The sequence below is a fragment of the Phoca vitulina genome, unplaced genomic scaffold (genome assembly GCF_004348235.1).
Source record: "Phoca vitulina isolate PV1807 unplaced genomic scaffold, GSC_HSeal_1.0 scaffold1, whole genome shotgun sequence".
NCBI classification, from domain to species: domain Eukaryota; kingdom Metazoa; phylum Chordata; class Mammalia; order Carnivora; family Phocidae; genus Phoca; species Phoca vitulina.
Genome location: NW_022589704.1, coordinates 68,781,670 through 68,802,253, shown reverse-complemented (window position 1 = coordinate 68,802,253; position 20,584 = coordinate 68,781,670). Strand labels below are relative to the sequence as shown.

Genomic DNA, 20,584 nt, shown 5'->3' with positions numbered 1-20,584 from the left:
TCTGTAGAGTTTTAGCACTGTGTGTGGCACATTGCAAGCATTACAATGAATGTTAGTTCTTATTATTACTGCAATTATATGGAACACTGAGAAAAGTCAGACAGCTAAGAGACTAACAATATCAGAGTGCAGAGTCAGAATTATCCAGTGATTGACCATTCAGATTGCCATCAGAAAAACAAAATTTTAGTTCTAATTCTAGCTCTATTATTGCCTTACTGTAAAGCTTGAATGTATCTGATTTTCCTCATACAAAAAATTACAATAAAATAGTATTAATGCTTTTTCACCAGGCTGTTATAATCATTTGGGATGTCTAAAGAAAAAAAACCTGTCAAATTAAATATAGTGGGGATTTGTATCTTTTGAAGTCACTGATATCACATGCTTTTGTATAAGTTGTGCCATTTGCTTGGAATGCTCTTCTTTTTATTCCTTGTAATCTTATTTGTCCTTTAAGATTCAATTTAAGCATCAGTTAGTGGTATTACTGCATTCTCTCCAATATAATTAATATGTATAATTAATGTATATTATTATATATTATTCTCTCCAATATAATTAATATATATAATTATATATAATATAATATATTAATATAATATTAATTAACAATTATAAAAATTATAAAAATTATAAAAATTGAAATTGTTCTGTAGAACACCTGTGTGACAAAATTAGGAACCAAACACAATAAAATTAAGCGAGGATAGACACTAAACACTAAATATCGGGCTACAAGGCATTGTTTCACATATAAATTATGGCTTTTTGCTTTAAAGATGTGTCTTCTTCAAACCATAATGGCAACAGTACTTTTCAGTTACTTGATGTTAGGGTAGTCATAGCTAACTGTATCTGGCTGCTTGCCAATCATTTGATTGACTAAGTCACAAATATTGTAATATTTCTGTAGAATTTGAAGTCTTATATCTTTCTTTGTTCTTCCTATTCCCCTTCCCTCCTTGAAAATTCTCTAGAAACTTAGAAATAAATGAGGTATACATATATAATGCATTTTAAAGTATTCTTTCCCAAGTTACTATTATTTTTTCCAAGTTACTATTATTTAAGAAAATAAATTCTTACATAAGCTTTCATGTATATAAAATTCATATTTTATCTATTAAAAGTACTTTTATTCATTGGAGATGACCAGTTCATAATTAACTGGATTTTCTTTTAAATGTTTTCACATTTTTATTTATTTTTTAAATGTTGTATTTATTTATTTGAGAGAGAGAGAGAGAAAGAGAGAGTGTGCACAAGCTGGGGGAGAGGGAGAGGGAGAAGTAGATTCACTGCTGATCCCAGGACCCGGAGATCATGACCTGAGCCCAAGTCAGATGCTTAACTGGCTGAGCCACCTAGGGCCCCTAAATGTTTTCACATTTTAAATTACAAATGTAACTACTACATGGTCAGTGTTAATGGATTTTTCATCTCAAAAGCAGGCAATTTAGCAGGCAATTGTGTTCCATTCTCTGGTCCTTTTTGTTGTCATCATGGACTTACGAAAACTGATTATTTGTTTAAAATGAGAAAAGCTTATCTTCAATGTCATATTAATTCATTTCTTGGTTTGGTGTGTGTTCTCCAAACTTAGACTGATTTCTTTCACAAACTTCAGAAGATGGAGGAATCTGAAGTAGAGAGGAAACGGAAGCTGTGTTGTGTGATTAACTGAGATTTTTGTTTTAACGTTGTGGGGTCCTGAGTTTTCTCATCTTTAAAATAAGGATCATGGATTGGATGATTTTAGAATCTTCCCAGAAGCCATATTTCAAGTCCATTATTCTAATATTTCCAGTTTTAAAGTTTTAAGTCAATATTACCCTTTCTTTATTCACATACTTAAAATTATCTGTTGGGGGCGTCTACATTTTTTTTTTTCATTCTTTCCTTATAACGTTGACCCTTTCTTTTAGACATTTTTCATCATTTTTTCTCACAGTTCCATTATTTTCATCCCTTTTCATTTTATTTTATTTTATTTTATTTTTATTTTTATTTTTTTTAAGATTTTATTTATTTACGAGAGAGACAATGAGAGACAGAGAGCATGAGAGGGAGGAGGGTCAGAGGGAGAAGCAGACTCCCTGCTGAGCAGGGAGCCTGATGTGGGACTCGATCCCGGGACTCCAGGATCATGTCCTGAGCCGAAGGCAGTCGCTTAACCAACTGAGCCACGCAGGCGCCCCATCCCTTTTCATTTTAAAATCTCTGCTCTCACTTAGCTATTTCTACACCAAAGAATATGTTCTTTACTCTCTGTTCCTTAAGTTCTTCCTTTAAGACCTTTCTTCATTTCATAAAAAAGCACGTTCTATCATTCTATTGCATTTTAAAGGAGTACTTTTAAATAACTACCCAGTTATGCTCACTGTTTTGATGCAAAGACAGTAATTTATCTTTATGCTTCAGCTAAGTTTTCCAGCATTTTATCTCTGCAAATATGAATATTGAAAAATTACTTATATCAGTGAGGAATTAGATAAAAATCTTAGTGGCCACTACCACAGGAAAGACTAACTAAGCTATATGACATCAACCTTTAAAAATATGTAACCACTAGGGATACCTGGTGGCTTGGTCAGTTAAGTGTCTGCCTTCGGCTCAGGTCATGATCCCAGGACCCTGGGATAGAGTCCCGCATCTGGCTCCTTGCTCAGCGGGGTGCCTGCTTCTCCCTCTGCCTGCTGCTCCCCCTGCTTGTGCTTGTGCTCTCTTTCTCTTTGACAAATAAATAAACAGAACCCTTAAAAACAAAATAAAACAAACAAAAAATATGTAACCACTATATAGTATAATTTGGAGAAGTATAAATATAAAAATATTTTCTTGTTAGGATAGGCTAAGGTATGTTGCAGTAACATCTCCAAAATCTCAATGGTTCATACAATAAATACAATAAATGTGGGTCAGAGCTGAGACTGGGAACTTCTCTTCCACATAGTCACTCAGGAATTCAGACTAAGAGAGGCTTAATGATTTTATAGCTGGACCACCTGGACCACCTGATCTCCCTGGTCTCTGCCCCTGGGAAGAGAGGAGCACAAAAAAGTCGCACTCGTTTTTCTGTACTTTGGCCCAGATGTGACACACCATCACTTTTGCTTATGCCCCTTCGGTCAACACTAGTTACTACAAGTCCCTGAGAAATGTATAATATTTTTCTTGTATCCAGGAAGAGAAAGAGGACAACACAATATTGTGAACGTTAGTAACAATCACACTTTAAGATAAAAAATCAAAATATATAACTATGTGCATATTTATTCTTATATAGATTAGAGGAAAATGTAGAAAATTGTAAAATTTAGAAAGAAGCTTGAATGCCATTTAATTTTTTTCCCTAAAATATCTATTGTTGTTACTGTTAATGTTGTTTATGTGGTATGTTAAAATTGGGAGAAAAATGGCTAAGTTTTGAGAAAATGAAGCAGTATGTCACACAGTAGAAAGAACATGAATTTTAAAGTCATATAAAATTTGATTCAAATCCTAATCCTGTCTCATATTAGTTGTGCAAGTTATACTCTTGGGCAAGTCATTTAACCTATCTTAACTGAGCTTCAGATTCCTCATCTTTGAAGTAGGGATAAAAATATCTACCTTCTAAAACCATTGGGAGGATTATATAAGATAAAGTGTATTTACTTAACTAATACTAATGTAGAACTCCCAGGTACTATTTTATGCATGTTAGCGATATGTAACTCATTTAATCTTCGTAAAAACCATATAAAGTAAATACTGTAATCCCCATTTTGCATTTGAGGAAACCGAGACAGAAAGAACTTGCTCAAAGTCAAATGGTTAAGTAAGTAGTAAGTATCAAAACTGGATATGAATCCTGGTCGTCTGGTTTTAGAGATTTTCTTAGCTACTACTCTGCTTCCTCTTATGGACCTTTTCTAAGTGCCTATCAACAGAATGAGTTTAATAAATAAGAAATATTTATAGCTATAATGCTAGCTACAAATCAGTTTTGGCTGTTTCTATTATATAATAAGTAGAGGAACAGATTATTCACATAAGTTTCTAATAATTGGAGTTTGGTTCTTCTACATAGAGGAAATTATAACATTCCAATTTTAGTATATGTGCTGCCGAAGCGAGCACGGAAATTCTAACATCTCAATTGAACATCAATAATAGTCTTTGGTCTTGTGAAGGGAATAAGTAGTTAAGCAAATATAAGAAGTTATTCATCTTCTTAAGAGAGCTGAACAATGCAGGGGTTGGGGTCTTAACCCCCATACACAGTTGAAAACCCATGTATAATTTTGACTCCCTCAAAACTTAACTACTGATAATCTACTGTTTACCTGAAGCCTTACTGATAACAGAATCAGTTAATTAACATATTTTGTATGTTATATGTATTATATTCTGGAAAATGCTATTAAAAAAATCATAAGGCAGAGAAAATACACTTACTGTGTTTATTGAAAAAAATCTGCATATAAGTAGACCCACACAGTTCAAACCCGTATTGTTCAAGGGTCAACTGTATGCATTTTTATTCATCCTTTGCCTTTTTCTCATTTCCCATTTCTAATTTAATTCCATTTCCCCCCATGTTTAGGGTTTTTAATTTTCTTTCTATATATCCCTTGAATTTTAAAAATTTGAATTAGAGAATTTAAGAACACAGGTGTTTTTGGTTGGTTGGTTTTGTTCTTTTTTAGATCTAAAGGGGAAAGTAAATAAAATGGCCCTCTCCACTCCCTTTCTCACATATTTGGCATTTGTATAGGAAAATCACTTTACTTAAAGTTGGTATTAAATATAACAGAAGTCGATTTTTTGTAACTACATCACTAATCAGGTTTCTACCACTTTATTAATGATACCATAGAGCATATCACTAATAAACAATCACTGAGGTTAAAGAAAAAAATCACCAAACTGCTTAGACTAGCTTATTTTGCTTTTTAAGTATTTAAACACTACACTTTTCATCACTTATGGGTATACTCAAAGTATCTCCTTTCACTGCTTGTTTTCTTATCACTGAATTTCATCTTCTAATGTTTTATTTATCTCACTCCTCAGTACCATTTTATTTACCTAAAAATATCTTGAAATTTTTCTGTTTATTTAATCCATAATGACTTATAAATATTATTTTATTATCCCCATTCTCTGGCTTGGTTTAGTTTTGCTTATATTAGGAAATTTCTTTCCATCTAATTATTGAATATGCAAGCCCACTTCACCTATAAATCATTAAAATACGGACACTATGAGCTTATTTCTGTTTAAATAATTCATATAATTTACTATTGTGTATGTAGGCCAACTCAGAACTGTCCTAGTTTATGATGAGAAGGCCAAATACTTATGTAGTGCTCTAATTGTGTAGATTCTTACAAAGTTGTAAAGAACAAGTGCTTACTGTGGAAACGGTAAAAATTACTAATTAGGGGCTTCTGGGTGGCTCAGTCAGTTGAGTGAGACTTCAGCTTGGGTCATGGTCTTGGGGTCCTTGGATCAGCCATGCATTGGGCTCCATACTCAGTGGGGGAGTCAGCTTGTCCCTCTCCTATCCCAATGCTCCTCCCCCTCCCCCTGCTCATGCTCTCTCTCAAATAAATAAAATCTTTAAAAAATCTTTAAAAAAAATCAAAACCACAATGAAATACAACCTCACACCAGTCAAATTAACAACTCAGGAAACAACAGATGTTGTTGACAATGCAGAGAACGGGGAACTCTCTTACACTGTTGGTGGGAAAGCAAACTGGTGTAGCCACTCTGGAAAACAGTATGGAGTTTACTCAGAAAGTTAAAATTAGAACTACCCTACAACCCAGCAATTGCACTACTAGGTATTTATCCAAAAGATACAAACATAGTGATTCGAAGGGGCACATGAACCCCAAAGTTTACAGCAGCAGTGTTCACAATAGCTAAACTATGGAACGAGCCCAGATGTCCAACAGATGAATGGATAAAGAAGGTCTGGTATATATATATATATATATATATATATATATATATATTATATAATGGAATATTACTCCGCCTACAAAAAGAATGGAATCTTACCATTTGCAATGACATGGATGGAACTAGAGGGTATTATGCTAAGCAAAATAGGTCAGTCAGAGAAAGACAAATATCACATGATTTCATTCATATGTGGAATTTAAGAAACAAAACAGATGAACATAGGGGAAGGGAAGGAAAAATAAAACAAGGTGAAAACAGAGAGGGAGACAAGCCATAAGACTCTTAACTCTAGGAAACAAACTGACGGTTGCTGGAGGGGAGGTGGGTGGGGAGATGGGGTAACTGGGTGATGGGCATTAAAGAGGGCACTTGATGTAATGAGCACTGGGTGTTATATGCAACTGATGAATCACTAAATTCTACCTCTGAAACTAATAATACACTATATGTTGATTAAATTGAATTTAAATAAAAAATTTTAAAAAAGAAAAAGATTACTAATTCTAAAATGTATACATATACTTCATCCCCTTCTTATAATTGATACTAACTGATATTATAAGTCTATAGTATATCAGTAAAACTATCAGGATTTGGGGTGACAGAAGTGGAGAAGGGTATTGATATATGGAAGAGTTATAAATGTTATTATCTTAGGTTAAAGCACAGATAGCTACATGAATGCAAACCAAAAATGACCCTTATTTACACTGAAGTAGAAAACAATATAAAAAGAAATCAGCTATTGTACAACTAGAAAGGATTCTAGAAATCATGAAGTTGGTTTTTAAACTCATTTTTATTTTCTTTATATTTGTTTATGTCCTTCAGTTTCTTGTCTCAGGATTCCTTCTTGCATCTCAGACATCCTTTCTGGGATTATTGTTTTTCTGAAGTATATACTTTTAAATCCCTTTACAAAGGATGCCTTAGTGATAAATTCTCACAGTTTCTGTTTATCTGAAGTGGGTTTCTTGAATGATAACTTAGCTGGGTATCCACTTCTAGATTTACAATGATTTTTCCTTAGCATTCTGAAGATATTATGTTACTGTCTTCTGGCCTCTATTTTTGTTAGTTTGTCATTCCTATGTAGGTTATCTTTTCTTTTTCCTTTGCTGCTTTAAGATGTGTCGTTCTGCAGTTTCACATGGTATGTGGAGGTGTGAATTGTTCTTTAATTATCCTGTTTGTGATTCATTATGATTCCTGAATCTGTGGATTCATGTGTTTTATCAATTCTGGAAAATTTTCACCTATTATTTTCAAATAGTATTTCTTCCTTATTTTTTCTATTCTTATCTTCTAGAAATCCATTTAGGTATATGTTAGACTTCATCATATTATCCTCATTTTTAAAATTATGAATATTAGGGACACGTGGGTGGCTTAGTCGGTTAAGCATCTGCCTTCAGCTTAGGTCATGATCTTGGGTCTTGGGATCAAGCCCCAAGTTGGGCTTCCTGCTCAGCAGGGAGTCTGCTTCTCCCTCTCCCTCTGCTCCTCCCCCGGCTTGTGCTCTCCTCTCTCTCTCTCTCCCTCTCAAATAAATATATAAAAATCTTTTAAAAATTATCTATTTCATATTTTTCATATCCTTATCATTCTATGCTATATTCTGTGTAATTTTTTCAGATCTTTTTGCCAGTTCCCTAATTTGTATATCATTTGTCCAGTCTACTTGTTTTACTCATCTATGGAGTTTTCAATTTTAAGGATTATATATTATATATATATATATATATATAATTTTTCTAATTTCTAGAAGTCCAACTTTTTCATATTAAGATTTTCAGTCTTGTCCTGGGTTTTAGAAGTTTTCTTTGCAAGCATTTGGATTGTTAGGAGAACAAAATCAGTAGCTTGGTAATTTAGTATCCAGTCTTGCTCTGGGTCCAACTAATATCTTTCACCCTTCTTCAAATAACCAGGATCTTGTCTGGATACTTGTGACTGAACTACTAATTTGCCCCCCTTGTCTGCCTGACAAAGATGCATTGATTTTTTAAAAAATCAGCTCAAGTGTCTCTTTCAGTGGAGTCTTTACTGACCTTCTTGGAGAAAAATAATAACTGTTATGGTTGAATGTCTCCTATATGAATTTCTTTCATAATGCCATTGTTGTTATACTTAATGTGAAGTCTGTAGGCTCTTTGAGGGAAGCAACCATGTTTTATTTATTTTTGTGGCCCTAATGATACAAATAATCATATAAATAACAATAATAATAAATAACATTTACTGAGAACTTGATTAGCAAATTCAAGAACTTTACATGTATTAATAAGTCACTCGACATACAGATTACATAAGATGCCTAAAATCACACAACTAGGAGTTAACTGAAACAACACTTAAATTCAGGTATAGTCCCACATACAAACTCTCAGTGTTTATCCAACACTGCCTTTCTCTTGACCTCCTAAATGGGAGCATCAGCAGCAGAGGAATAGCCATACCAGCAAGAACTTGGACCTGAGCACCAAACAAACCCATGGGGATGTGTCAGATGCTTAAAGAAAGATGCAGCAGGACAAATGAAGGAAGGCCTACAAGACAGATGGAGCCTCATAGGACACTTATGAGCAAGCAACATGAAGAGAGAAAAGATAGCATGAAGCAACAATAAGGAAATCTAGCAGCCATTAATATCATTTTCTGGGTACCAATTGGGTTCATATGCAGAACTGAGGCTCTAGAAGGACTCTTAAGAAAAAGGCAGGAATCATCCACAATACAAAACAAATTGGGGGCATCAGGTGGACAAAAAGGCAGGAACTCAATTGCACAGGTATTAGTGCCTTTTAAAATACTATCAGCTAATTAAAACTGATCTTAACTTCTCAAATACTTTTTATCCTTAAACCATCAGATGTTAGGGGTGCCTGGGTGGCTCAGTCATTAAGCGTCTGCCTTTGGCTCAGGTCATGGTCCCAGGGTCCTGGGATCGAGCCCCACATCGGGCTCCCTGCTCAGTGGGAAGCCTGCTTCTCCTTCTCCCACTCCCCCTGCTTGTGTTCCTGCTCTCACTATCTCTCTCTCTGTCAAATAAATAAATAAAATCTTAAAAAAAAAAACCCAAAAAACCCCCCAAAAACCTATCAGATGTTAGGCCCAGTAGGAGAGAGAGTATTTTTTAGATTACAGTGTAAGTAATAATAATAATACTGTATGTGCTGATGAAATTTATCCTGAGCCAGAAATAACTTACCATTGGAAGGTTTTAATTTTACTGACTTAACTGTGTAGTTCACCAACTGGTCTTTAAGGTTTACATGGGTGGAGTGTTCCAAGTAAATGAGATGAGAAAAATCTTGAAATTTTTACATGATGATTTAGTTTATGCCTACTTAGCCCTATTCCTCTGATAGCATTTTATTCTCCAATTCTTATCCTCAGTTCCATTTTTTTTCTTATATGCCTAAAGATGAAATAATGGGGTACCTGGGTGGCTCAGATGGTTAAGTGTCTGCCTTCGGCTCAGGTCAAGATCCCAGGGTCCTGAGATTGTGTCCCACATCAGGCTCCCAGCTCCGCGGGGAGTCTGCTTTTCCCTCTCTCCCTGCCTCTCCCCCTACTTGTGCTCTCTCTGTCTCAAATGAATAAATAAAATCTTTAAAAAAATAAAAAAATAAAAATGAAATAACACATTTACTTTGTATAAGTAAATGAAACCTAACTGCCATCTCCCCAACTCAGTATTTTGGAAAGGAACTCAACTGACTGTTAAAAATACATAGGAATGGGGAAAGAGTGATTTATTGGGCTATTTTATTTTTAAAAAAATATTAAAAAGATTTATTTATTTATTTGAGAGAGAGAGAGAGAGAGAGAATGAATGGGAGGGGCATAGGGACAGGGAGAAAGAATCTCAAGCAGACTCCATGCTGAGTGCAGAGCCCGAGCCTGACCTGGGGCAGCATCCCAGGACTCTGAGATCATGACCTGAGCTGAAGTCAGGAGTCGGATGCTCAACCGACTGAGCCACCCAGGTGCCCCTGGGGTACTTTAGAATAAATGTTTCCTATGACTTAATTAATACAATATATAAGACAGATTTAACTTGTATTACCATGAGATAGTATAGTCTACATTATAGAGTAGATACCACACTCTAAATACCTAGTTTCAAAGCAATACCCTAGTAAATAGGTGGGTTTATTTATTTTATGAAAATATAGTATGCTAAATGAAATTCAAAGTTAGGCTTGGCTTATGCTTAGATTCCAGTTTGGCTAGCATTTATTGAACTCTTATGATACGTTAATTTCTGACGATGCTCTCACATCTCTTGTCCTATTTAATATAGCATAGTAAAACTAGAGATTAAATGGTTGATTTTTAATACTTGTATAATACTTTAACTTACATGGTAATGAAAAAATAGCCTCTAGAGTAAATACAGATGCATAAGTTGAATATTAATATTGAATCCAAGTGTTAATGTTCAGTTTTCTTAGTTTCATAATTTAAAGTAAAAGATAATAAAAATAATAAACACTTAAAAACCTAGCTCTCAGATCATGTTTATAAAATATGTGTGTCTATATATTTCTCCTCATTAAATCAGTAGTGGAAAACGTTTCATTTAAACTAGCCAAGATATTAATCCATAGGCTGAGAGAGACCCTGTAAACTGAATTAAAAAAGTAATTTTTTTCTCCATCAGACTTAAATGGAAAAGAGGAAAAATTAACTGTTTGCACTAAAATGTTTTGTTTTATTGCAACATAGAAAAATAACCAAGCACAATATTCCATACTTTTTATCGATTTTTTTTCTGTCTGTACCACCTGCTATATTCATTTCTCCAATCTCACACCTACCTTGATGTGGGAGTGGGGGCTGGAGTTAGAAGGATAATCTTAATCAAAAGGCACCTTGGTGCATGTGTGTTTGTTAGCTCACTTTGTTCATGAAAATATTTTATGATATTAAAGAAAATATTTTGAAATGGCAAAAAAGGCACCTCATGGGTAGAAATGTATACATACATTTCTTGAGTTATGGGGAACATTCTCTGCAAATGTAAAATACTCCTACTTGATTAATTATTCTATTTTCACTCCCTTTCACACATCTAGAATTTTATTCTATGTCCTCTTTTCATTTTTTTCAGAAATTAAGTATTCTTGACTTAATCATGCCTATTGAGAGTTCTTTGATGACTTAGAGTCTTTCCCACCATTTTATCTTCTACCCTTCATTCAACAGTATTTTTTAATCGGTATTTCCTAGTCAAAGTTTTGTACATAGGTTGCCATTTTGATTCTATGTCCATCTCCACAAAATTTAATGTCATGGATTTTATTCCCTAAACATGACACATACGTATAGGTTAGGGTCACAGCAGGAAAAAGTCACTTGAAAAGCATGATAAAAAGGTTTAATGAAGGGACTATTTTTTAAAGGCATAGACAGGATAAAGGGAAATCAACAGGGTTGATGAAATTCCAGGACCTTGCAGCAACAGAAAACTGTCACTATTTCTAGGCCTGAAGGCGCAAGATGTGGGAACAGTTAATGCAAACTGGCAAGATCTAGAGCCATAGGGGAGTCAGATGACAAGATTTTGTCTGAGAGAAATACAGCTATTGCCAAATTATGGCTCAACAGGGCCCATATTTCTCGCTCCCACTATCCAGTCTCATTCTCTCTCATTGGCTGAGCTCAATAGGAAGCTAGATTACAGGGGAACCTGGTGATGCAGTCCACAAAGATATAGAGCATGGAGAAGAGTGGAAAGTGGTTCTGTAATGGCTAGTGGAGTATATATAGCATACCATATTATCCTAATACCTAATAAAAAGTCAGAGAATGTGGTTGCTTTTTTTTTTTAATTTGAGTATAGTTGACGCATAATGTTACATTAGTTTCAGTGATTCGACAAGTTTATACATTATGCTATGTTTGCTGCAAGTGTAGATACCATCTGTCACCATACGTCCCTATTACAATATCATTGACTATATTCCTTATGCTGTGCCTTTTATTTCTGTGATTTATTCATTCCATAACTGGAAGCCTGTATCTTCCACTCCCCTTCATCTCTTTTGCCCAACCCCCACCCACCTCCCCTCTGGCGACCATCAGTTTGTTCTCTGTATTTATAGGTCTGATTCTGCTTTTTGTTTGTTTATTCATTTTTTTTAAGATTCCACTACAAGTGAAATCATATGGTATTTGTCTTTCTTGGTCTAACGTATTTCATTTAGCATAAATACCCTCTAAGTCCATCCATGTTGTCTCAAATAGCAAGATGACTTTTTTATGACTGTGTAATATTTCATTATATATATATTATATATATATATATTACATACCATATCTTCCTTACTCATTTGTCTATTGATGGACACTTAGATTGCTTCTATATCTTAGTTACTGTACAAAGTGCTGCAATGAACATAGGGGTGTATATATCTTTTCAAATTAGTGTTTTATTTTCTTTGTGTAAATACCCAGTAGTGGAATTACTGGATCATATAGTAATTCTATTTTTAAATTTTTGAGGAATCTCCATACTGTTTTCCATAGTAGCTGTACCAATTTACATTCACATCAAGAGTATATGAGGCTTCTTTTTTCTCCACATCCTCTTTAACACTTGTTATTTCTTGCCTTTTTGATTTTACCTGTTCTAACAGGTGTAAGATGATATTTGATTGATTTGCATTTCCCTGATGATTAGCTATATCGAACATCTTTTCATGTGTCTGTAGGCTATTTGTATGTCTTCTTTGGAAAAAATGTCTATTTAAGGCTTCTGCCCGTTTTCTTTTAAGATTTATTTATTTATTTATTTGAGAGAGAGAGAGAGAGAGAGAGAGAGAGAGAGAGAACGTGTGAGAAGGGGGAGGGGCAGAGGGAGAGGGAGAGAATCTCAAGCAGATTCTCTGCTGAGCATGGCCCAACATGGGGCTCAATCTCACGACCCTGAGAGCACGACCTGAGCCAAAACCAAGAGTGAACCCTCAACCGACTGAGACACCCAGGTGCCCCCTTTACCCATTTTTTAATCAGATTTCTTTTTTGGTGTTGAGTTGTATAAGTTCTTTATATATTTTGGACATTAACCTTTTATTGGCTATATCTTTTGCAAATATCTTCTTCCATTCAGTAGGTTGCCTTTTTGTTTTGTTGATGGTTTCCTCTGCTGCACAAAAGTTTTTATTTTGATGCAGTCCCAGTAGTTTTTTTTTTTTTGCTTTTGTTTCCCTTGCTTAGGAGACATATCTAGAAAAATGTTGGTATGACCGATGTCAGAGAAATTACTGCTTCTGTTCTCCTCTAGGAATTTTATGGTTTCATGTTTCACATTTAGGTCTTTAATCCATTTTGACTCTTCTAGGATTTTTATGGTTTCATGTCTCACATTTAGGTTTTTAATCCATTTTGAATTTATTTTTGTGTATGGTGTTAAAGGTGGTCCAGTGTCATTCTTTTGCATGTGGCTGTCCAGTTCTCCCAGTATCATTTATTGAAGAAATGGTTGCTTTTTAAAAATTGATATGATAAATAGTTCTAGGGAAGAAAGAATACTGAAATGAAAATGAACTGCTCTCTCTTCTATTAACCCAATCTGAAATGAGATGAGAATTTTCAAAAGGACATGAAAAGTTTGAATTGTCTTGCTCATGGGATTACTGTTAGATTTTGTTTTATAAAATTAGGAAAGTTTATTTCTGTGAAGACTGTGCTCAAGAGTTATGGTAAATCAGAAAAATATATTCTTTATACATTTAGAGAGAGCTTAATGATATTTTCAAACAATTCTAGAAGAAATTGTTGATATATCTTTATCTGACTATTTTGACGCTTAAATGTGCTAGCCCATATTAGTTGCTTTTTCACGAGAGAGTGTACTGGTTCAAGGTCACTTCAAATGTGAGAGCTGAGCTAGAAAGCTCTTTTTTCTGCTATTGCTCTCTAGTAATTGTTCAGTAAAAATAATGACAGCAAAACACTTCCGTCTAAAAACTTTCCTTGGAGGTAGAAATATTCCCAATTTACATTTATATATATTTGTATTCAAAACACAAATGTCTTAATGTTTAGAAGTAATCATATTGTAGAAAATTATAAAATGCATTTGGGTTATGCCAATTATATGGAGTTTGCTTTTAAAATAGCTGGGGGTGCCTGGGTGGCTCAGTCGTTAAGCATCTGCCTTCTGCTCAGGTCATGATCCCAGGGTCCTGGGATTGAGCCCCTCATCAGGTTCCCTGCTTGACAGGAAACCTGATTCTCCCTCTCCTACTCCCCCTGCTTGTGTTCCTGCTCTTGCTATCTTTCTCTCTGTCAAATAAAAAAATAATATAAAATAGCTGAATACAAATTCAATTTAATCATAAGCAGGTTTTAACTGGAGAGGATCATAGATAATAGTATTTGTTCCTTCTTTCTTGGGAAGACATGGAGAAAAGTACTTAAGTCGAACTAGGAAGAGCAAACTATTACTTTCCTGGTGGAAAGAAAAACAAAGTAAAAATAGTTTAGCAAAAGATATGTGATATTGTAATTATAATATGTCCCTACACTTAACATGACAGAAACTTCAAAAATTGAAAAATATTGATTTGAAAGGTATAGTATTATTGTTTGTTCATTTGGTTAGAGTCCTATGTAAATGGATTTAAGATGTGATTTCTGTGTGACTTAGTTCCTGTTACTGTTTCAGGGCCATAGTTTGTATCAGTGTTTTTCAAATTGCAAGTCACCACTCATTTTTAAGTACTGAAGTAAATTTAAAGGATAGTGACTAGGATTTTTAAATGAAATAGAATACCCTGGAATAGAAAATATCATACTGCATTGTTTATAGTAGAATAAATGTTGGAAATCAGAGGGGGAGATGAACCATGAGAGACTATGGACTCTGAGAAACAAACTGAGGGTTCTAGAGGGGAAGGGGGTGGGAGGATGGGTTAGCCTGGTGATGGGTATTAAAGAGGGCACCCACTGAATGGAGCACTGGGTGTTATATGCAAACAATGAATCACGGAACACTACATCAAAACTAATGATGTAATGTATGGTGATTAACATAACATAATAAAAAAAAGAATAAATGTTGGTTTGTGAAAGTTTTGTTTTGTTTACATATATATAAATATGTGACTCTGTTGAATGTGTATTTCTCACCATGGGTCATCCCCCCCAACACACAAATTTTAAAACATTGTTTTATACTATTTACTGGAATAAATCATCTTATAAATGTTCACTCAATAGTGTAACAAAGGTCAATTGTATTGAGAGGCAATATAATAGATTTATGTGCTCTCTCTCTACATGGTGATAAAATTTGTTCTAAGTGAGTAAATACATATGGACATTAGGGTACATTACTGTATTTGATGTTCAACAAATCCAAAAAGGGACAGTAAAAAGTGAAATAAAAATTTTCTTACTGGTGTATTTGGGATTATTGCACAGCCTGGATTCTCTTCATCACACCCATGTTTACTCGCTCTTGGTAATAAGGAGGAAGGGAAGTACTTTATTAAAAATTTTTTAATAATATTGAAATAAACTTTTGAACTATAACCAAAGTAGAGGAATTTCAGTATATGTATTGGTATTAAGTTGTATCTTGGGAATTTTCAGGATAAAAGATCATGCACTTGATGTTTCTATGGCCTATCTGGAGAGTATTTAAAGTTATATAAAACTGCAGAACTGTTAAATTCATATTCTAGTTTCAAGTTCTTTTTTTTTAACCAATGAAACATTAAAATTAGGGAACTTCTACTTGTAATTCATATTGTAATTAAATAATCAACTATTTCCTATTTAGATTCCACTTCTACTTCTGCTGCAAAATTTCCTTTTATCTCAATATCCTAACATTAGCTACTGTGTAGAATTATCTTTTGTGTGTGGACAGTTTATATGCCATATAAAAATAAGGAGAAAAACCATTTTGTATAAGTTGAAAATTGATTCAGGCCCTTGAAATAAGAATTAAATATTTTACTGTATAGGGGGAAACATCTTCTTATATTCTATATAAACCTTTCCATTTTGCAATTGTTTTAAGAGGCTGCCATTATGAGATATAGTGGAATAGTGCTTCTTCTGACCTCGGAACATGGATGCATGACTTAGCTTTTGGCATTCTTCCTAATAACACTCCAGAGGGCAGAGATACATTCCAATGTGACATATATTTGAATATGTCCTGTACATAGGATAAATGTGATTTGTAAATGAATCAAGAATAGATTCTAAAGAGGCTGAAACTTGCATTTGTCTGGTTCAGGAAAATTATATAAATATATAATTCTGTAGTTTTTTCTATTGCTATTTTGCTCAGACCAACAGATTTTTTTAAAAAGATTTTATTTTATCTTTTTTATTTTTGCGAGAGAAAGAGAGAGAGAGTGAGCACGGGCGGGGGCTGGGGGCAGGTTCAGAGGGAGAAACAGGCTCGCTGTTGACTTAGCAGGGTGTCCAATGTGGGACTTGATCCCAGGACCCTGGGATCATGACCTGAGCTGAAGGCAACCACTTAACTGACTGAGCCACCCAGGCGCCCAGACCAACAGATTTTTAAAACTTTGCTAAACACAAGAGCAGTAGGCTCAGAATCCTATCTCAATTTTCATTTATTCCTTCATTTGTAGTATAGGTTTCTTTCACTCTGATTTCAGACACTTTGCCCTGACCTGTCTCAGCAAATGTCTGAAAGACACAGAACTATAGGGTATAAAACATGTTATTCTACTTATGTTTTGCTGCTTGTGAAGCACCTAAGAGCTGATATTTCTAGGTTGAAATATGTCTGTAGTTGGTAATCCTACAGTTGACAATACTGATTTGTAAGACACGGAGGCCAAATCTTTATCAAGATTATGCCTGGGAATTAAAAAGCTTTCAAAGAAGAAAGAGAAATCTATAATTTTTCTGCTAGTCAAATACTAGAATGGGCTTAGAAATAGATGTTGGAAGATTCATTCATCTTCAGTCTACCTTTTCATTTCTCCTTTGTGTTCAGTGTTCACTTTTAAGGCAGTTTTTACATAGGTGCTCGCAATCAAAAAAATTTGGAAATAATCTGTATTTCACTTTGTTCAGTATTTTGTATCTTGTTCATTCCTGTGTGGTTAAATGGATTATACTTATCCCTCCCCCATTATTTTATTGAATACCAAATGAGTGAGTGTATTGTTTTGAGCATATGTACAATGTTAAGAAGAGAGTCTCCATCCAGCCATTCTAAATAAGTAAAATATACATATGTATATACATACTGAATGAAGGTTTAATGTATATGATTATAATTAAAAGTTTAGTTTGAATAAAATGTATTATACTGAAGCAAAGTAATTAAAATTGTAGTTTACCTAATAATTGCTACTAATTGCTTTCAAGAGATTAGATCCCCCCAACCTCATTTTAAATGGCAGTGGAATTACTTCACCTTGCCATAGCATTAGTAGTGTTAATACTAATGATTTCCGTATTTTCCTTGTATAGTTCAAAATGTCATCTTGTTAACAAGAATTCTTTATCAGAGATAAAAATGCATGTTACTAAATTGTCAGGATAACTGTTTTCTGTTTTTCATCTCATTAACAAATGATGGCAACTGGAATGTATGACTACCTTTGATTTCATGGAAAATCAAATGATATTCCTTCTCTGAGTATGTGGTCAATTTAATTTTATTCTCTTTCTTTTTAAACTAACGCTTGATAATCAAATAGAATAGTTGTGCACAAGTAGGTTTAAGTGATTGAATTAAACCCCTAAAATACTAGATTGTATTACTGTTTATTCTCTGAAGTTAAGAGAATATATGTATAGTAGTCCACTCTTACCTGTGGTTTTGTTCTCTATGGTTTCATTGACCTGAGGTCAACCATGGCCAGGAAGCAGATGATCTTCCTTCTGACATACCATCAGAAGGTCGATAGTAGCCTAATGCTATGTCACAGTGCCTACATTATTCACCTCACTTCATGTGATCACATAGGCATTTTATCATCTCATATCATTATAAAAAGGGTGAGTATAGTACAATAAGATATTTTGAGAGAGAGAACACGTTCACATAACTTATTACAGCATATTGTTTTAAGTGTTTTATTTCATTATTATTATTGTTAACCTCTTACTGTGCCTAATTTAAATATTATACTTTATCATAAGTATATATGTTTAGCAAAAAACATAGTTTATATAGTGTTTGGTACTATCTGCGATTTCAGGCATCCACAGGGGGTCTTGGAAAGTATCCCCATGGATAAAGAGGAACTACTGTAATATCATTTAATCTTCTTTCTTCCCATTCTACAGAGAAATGATGAAGAGGCAGTTGTGGATAGAGGTGGAACTCGTTCTATTCTCAAAACACACTTTGAGAAAGAAGATTTAGAAGGTAAGACCTTTTTTCCCCCTTGGGATAGTTTTTGTTATGCTTTCTTAGAGTTTTCAAAGAAACTTCGAAGAAAAATCTTAAAGATTTCAAAGAGAAATATGAAATTTGTCACAATCTGGAGAAATGCATATGTTGATAATCAGAGTAATGGTGGTGGTGGTGAGTTGTGGATATGATTGCTTTGATGCAGCCTAAAATGCCAACAGGAAGACCTACAAACATTCATCCAACAGACATTTATTGAACCTCTACTATCTTCCAGGCTCTGTGTTGTGTGCCAGTCTTTCAATAATTATTGCTTCAGGAATTACCATCAGTGGGGGAAATCTATGACAGACCAGCATATTAGGTGCTACATGAGAGGGGAGAATAGGACAGGAAGGGCATCTAATCTGGCCTATGCTGTCAGACTAGGCTGTCCTGGAAGAGAGTTAAAGACAACTGGCATTCGAGTTTTACTCAGATATATATGAGAGAGAGGTGGAGGCACCATTTGTGTATGTTCTTTTCAATAGGAAGAAAGTCAGATAAGTCAACCGGGAGGTGGTATGATCTAGTAGTTAAGTGTATGGGATCTGAAACTGCACTGGATTCAAATACCAGTTCTGCCCCTTATGTGCTATGGAAACTCCAGCCAGTTAATTTCTCTGCACCTCAGTTTTCTCAGTTGTTAAGATAAGGACAACAGTGAAATAAGTCAAGCAGAGAAAGTCAATTATCATATGATTTTGCTTATTTGTGGAACATAAGGAATAGCATGGAGGACATTAGGAGAAGGAAGGGAAAAATGAAGGGGGGGAAATCAGAGGGGGAGATGAACCCTGAGAGACGATGGACTCTGAGAAACAAACTGAGGGTTTTAGAGGGGAGGGGGGTGGGGGGATGGGTTAGCCCGGTGATGGGTATTAAGGAGGGCACGTACTGCATGGAGCACTGGGTGTTATATGAAAACAATGAATCGTGGATCACTATATCAAAAACTAATGTGTATTATATGGTGACTAACATAACATAATAAAATTAAAAAAAATAATGTAGTTGGACTCTCCCTAACTCTACAAGGGGCAACTGAGAGGAAGAGAAGGGGCATGATGGGCCCAAGGTCACTCAGGCAGCTGGTGGCAGAACTCAGACCATAATCAGGGTCTTTTCCAGATGCAGTCCACTTCCGTGTCCCCCCAAACTGAGGGAATTTGGCAGAGGTGGCACCAGGTAAGATTAGTGAGGCACTACCTTCTAGAGTAAAATGTAAAGGGGCACGAAGATACTTGGCAATCAAGATTAATACTTGAATTTTTTTAGATCAGCAAACTACAGCTTGTGCAGCCAACCATTTTTGTAAATAAAGTTTTTTTGAAAAAAAAAAAGATAACAGTGGCCAAGATATGGAAGCAACGTAACTGTCCATCGATACACGAATGGATAAAGAAGATATCACACACACACTCACACACACACAAATATTACACAGCCATAAAAAAGAATGGGATCTTTCCATTTGTGACAGTATGGATGGACCTAGAGGGTAAAAAGTGAAATAACTCAGACTAAGTAAGATATGTTTTCACTCATATGTGGAATCTAAAAAAACAAATGAATAAATAAGCAAACAAAAAGCAGAATCAGAACTGTAAGTTTTACAGAGAACAAACTGATGTTTGTGGAGGGGGCAAAATGGGTAAAGGGGAGTGGTAGATATAGGCTTTCAATTATGGAATGAGTAAGTCAAGGAATAAAAGGCACAGAATAGGGAATATAGTCAATGATACCATAATAGCATTGTATGGTGACAGATGGTAGCTATACGCATAGCATAATGTATAAATTTGTCCGATCATTATGTTATAATTACTGAAACTAATGTAATACTGTGTGTCAACTATGCTCAAATAAAAAAAATTTAAATTTAAAAAATAAAATAAAATAAGGGTAACAATGGAATGTATTTCATAAAGTTTTTTATAAGAATTAAGGGAAAAATACTTAGAATAGTACCTGGCATAAGACTTACATAAGTCTTGACAGTTACTACTGAACCACAATTTAATGTATACACGTTATTGCTTCATTTTAATTTTTAACCAGAAATTATTATTAGTGGGATACAAGGTATATGATATCTTTCATCTTTTGGTTAAAAAATAAAACCCAGGTAATCTTAAGTAAAAATAATCAGAGATAGTTCTTAATAATCCACCACAGCTGAGTAAGGAGTATTCCTCCCAAGAATTATCAGGT

General features: G+C 34.5%; 1 protein-coding gene across 6 annotated transcripts in view; it reads left to right on the top strand.

The window, feature by feature from the left end:
* The window catches only part of SLC4A10 (solute carrier family 4 member 10), a 301,442-nt gene that overhangs the window by 91,713 nt on the left and 189,145 nt on the right, over nt 1-20,584 (top strand). For all 6 annotated transcript variants that reach the window (XM_032409423.1, XM_032409442.1, XM_032409411.1 and 3 more), the window contains exon 2: nt 18,265-18,346. In XM_032409423.1, coding sequence (XP_032265314.1) covers nt 18,265-18,346 — 82 coding nt within the window. The remainder of the gene's footprint in view (nt 1-18,264; nt 18,347-20,584) is intronic.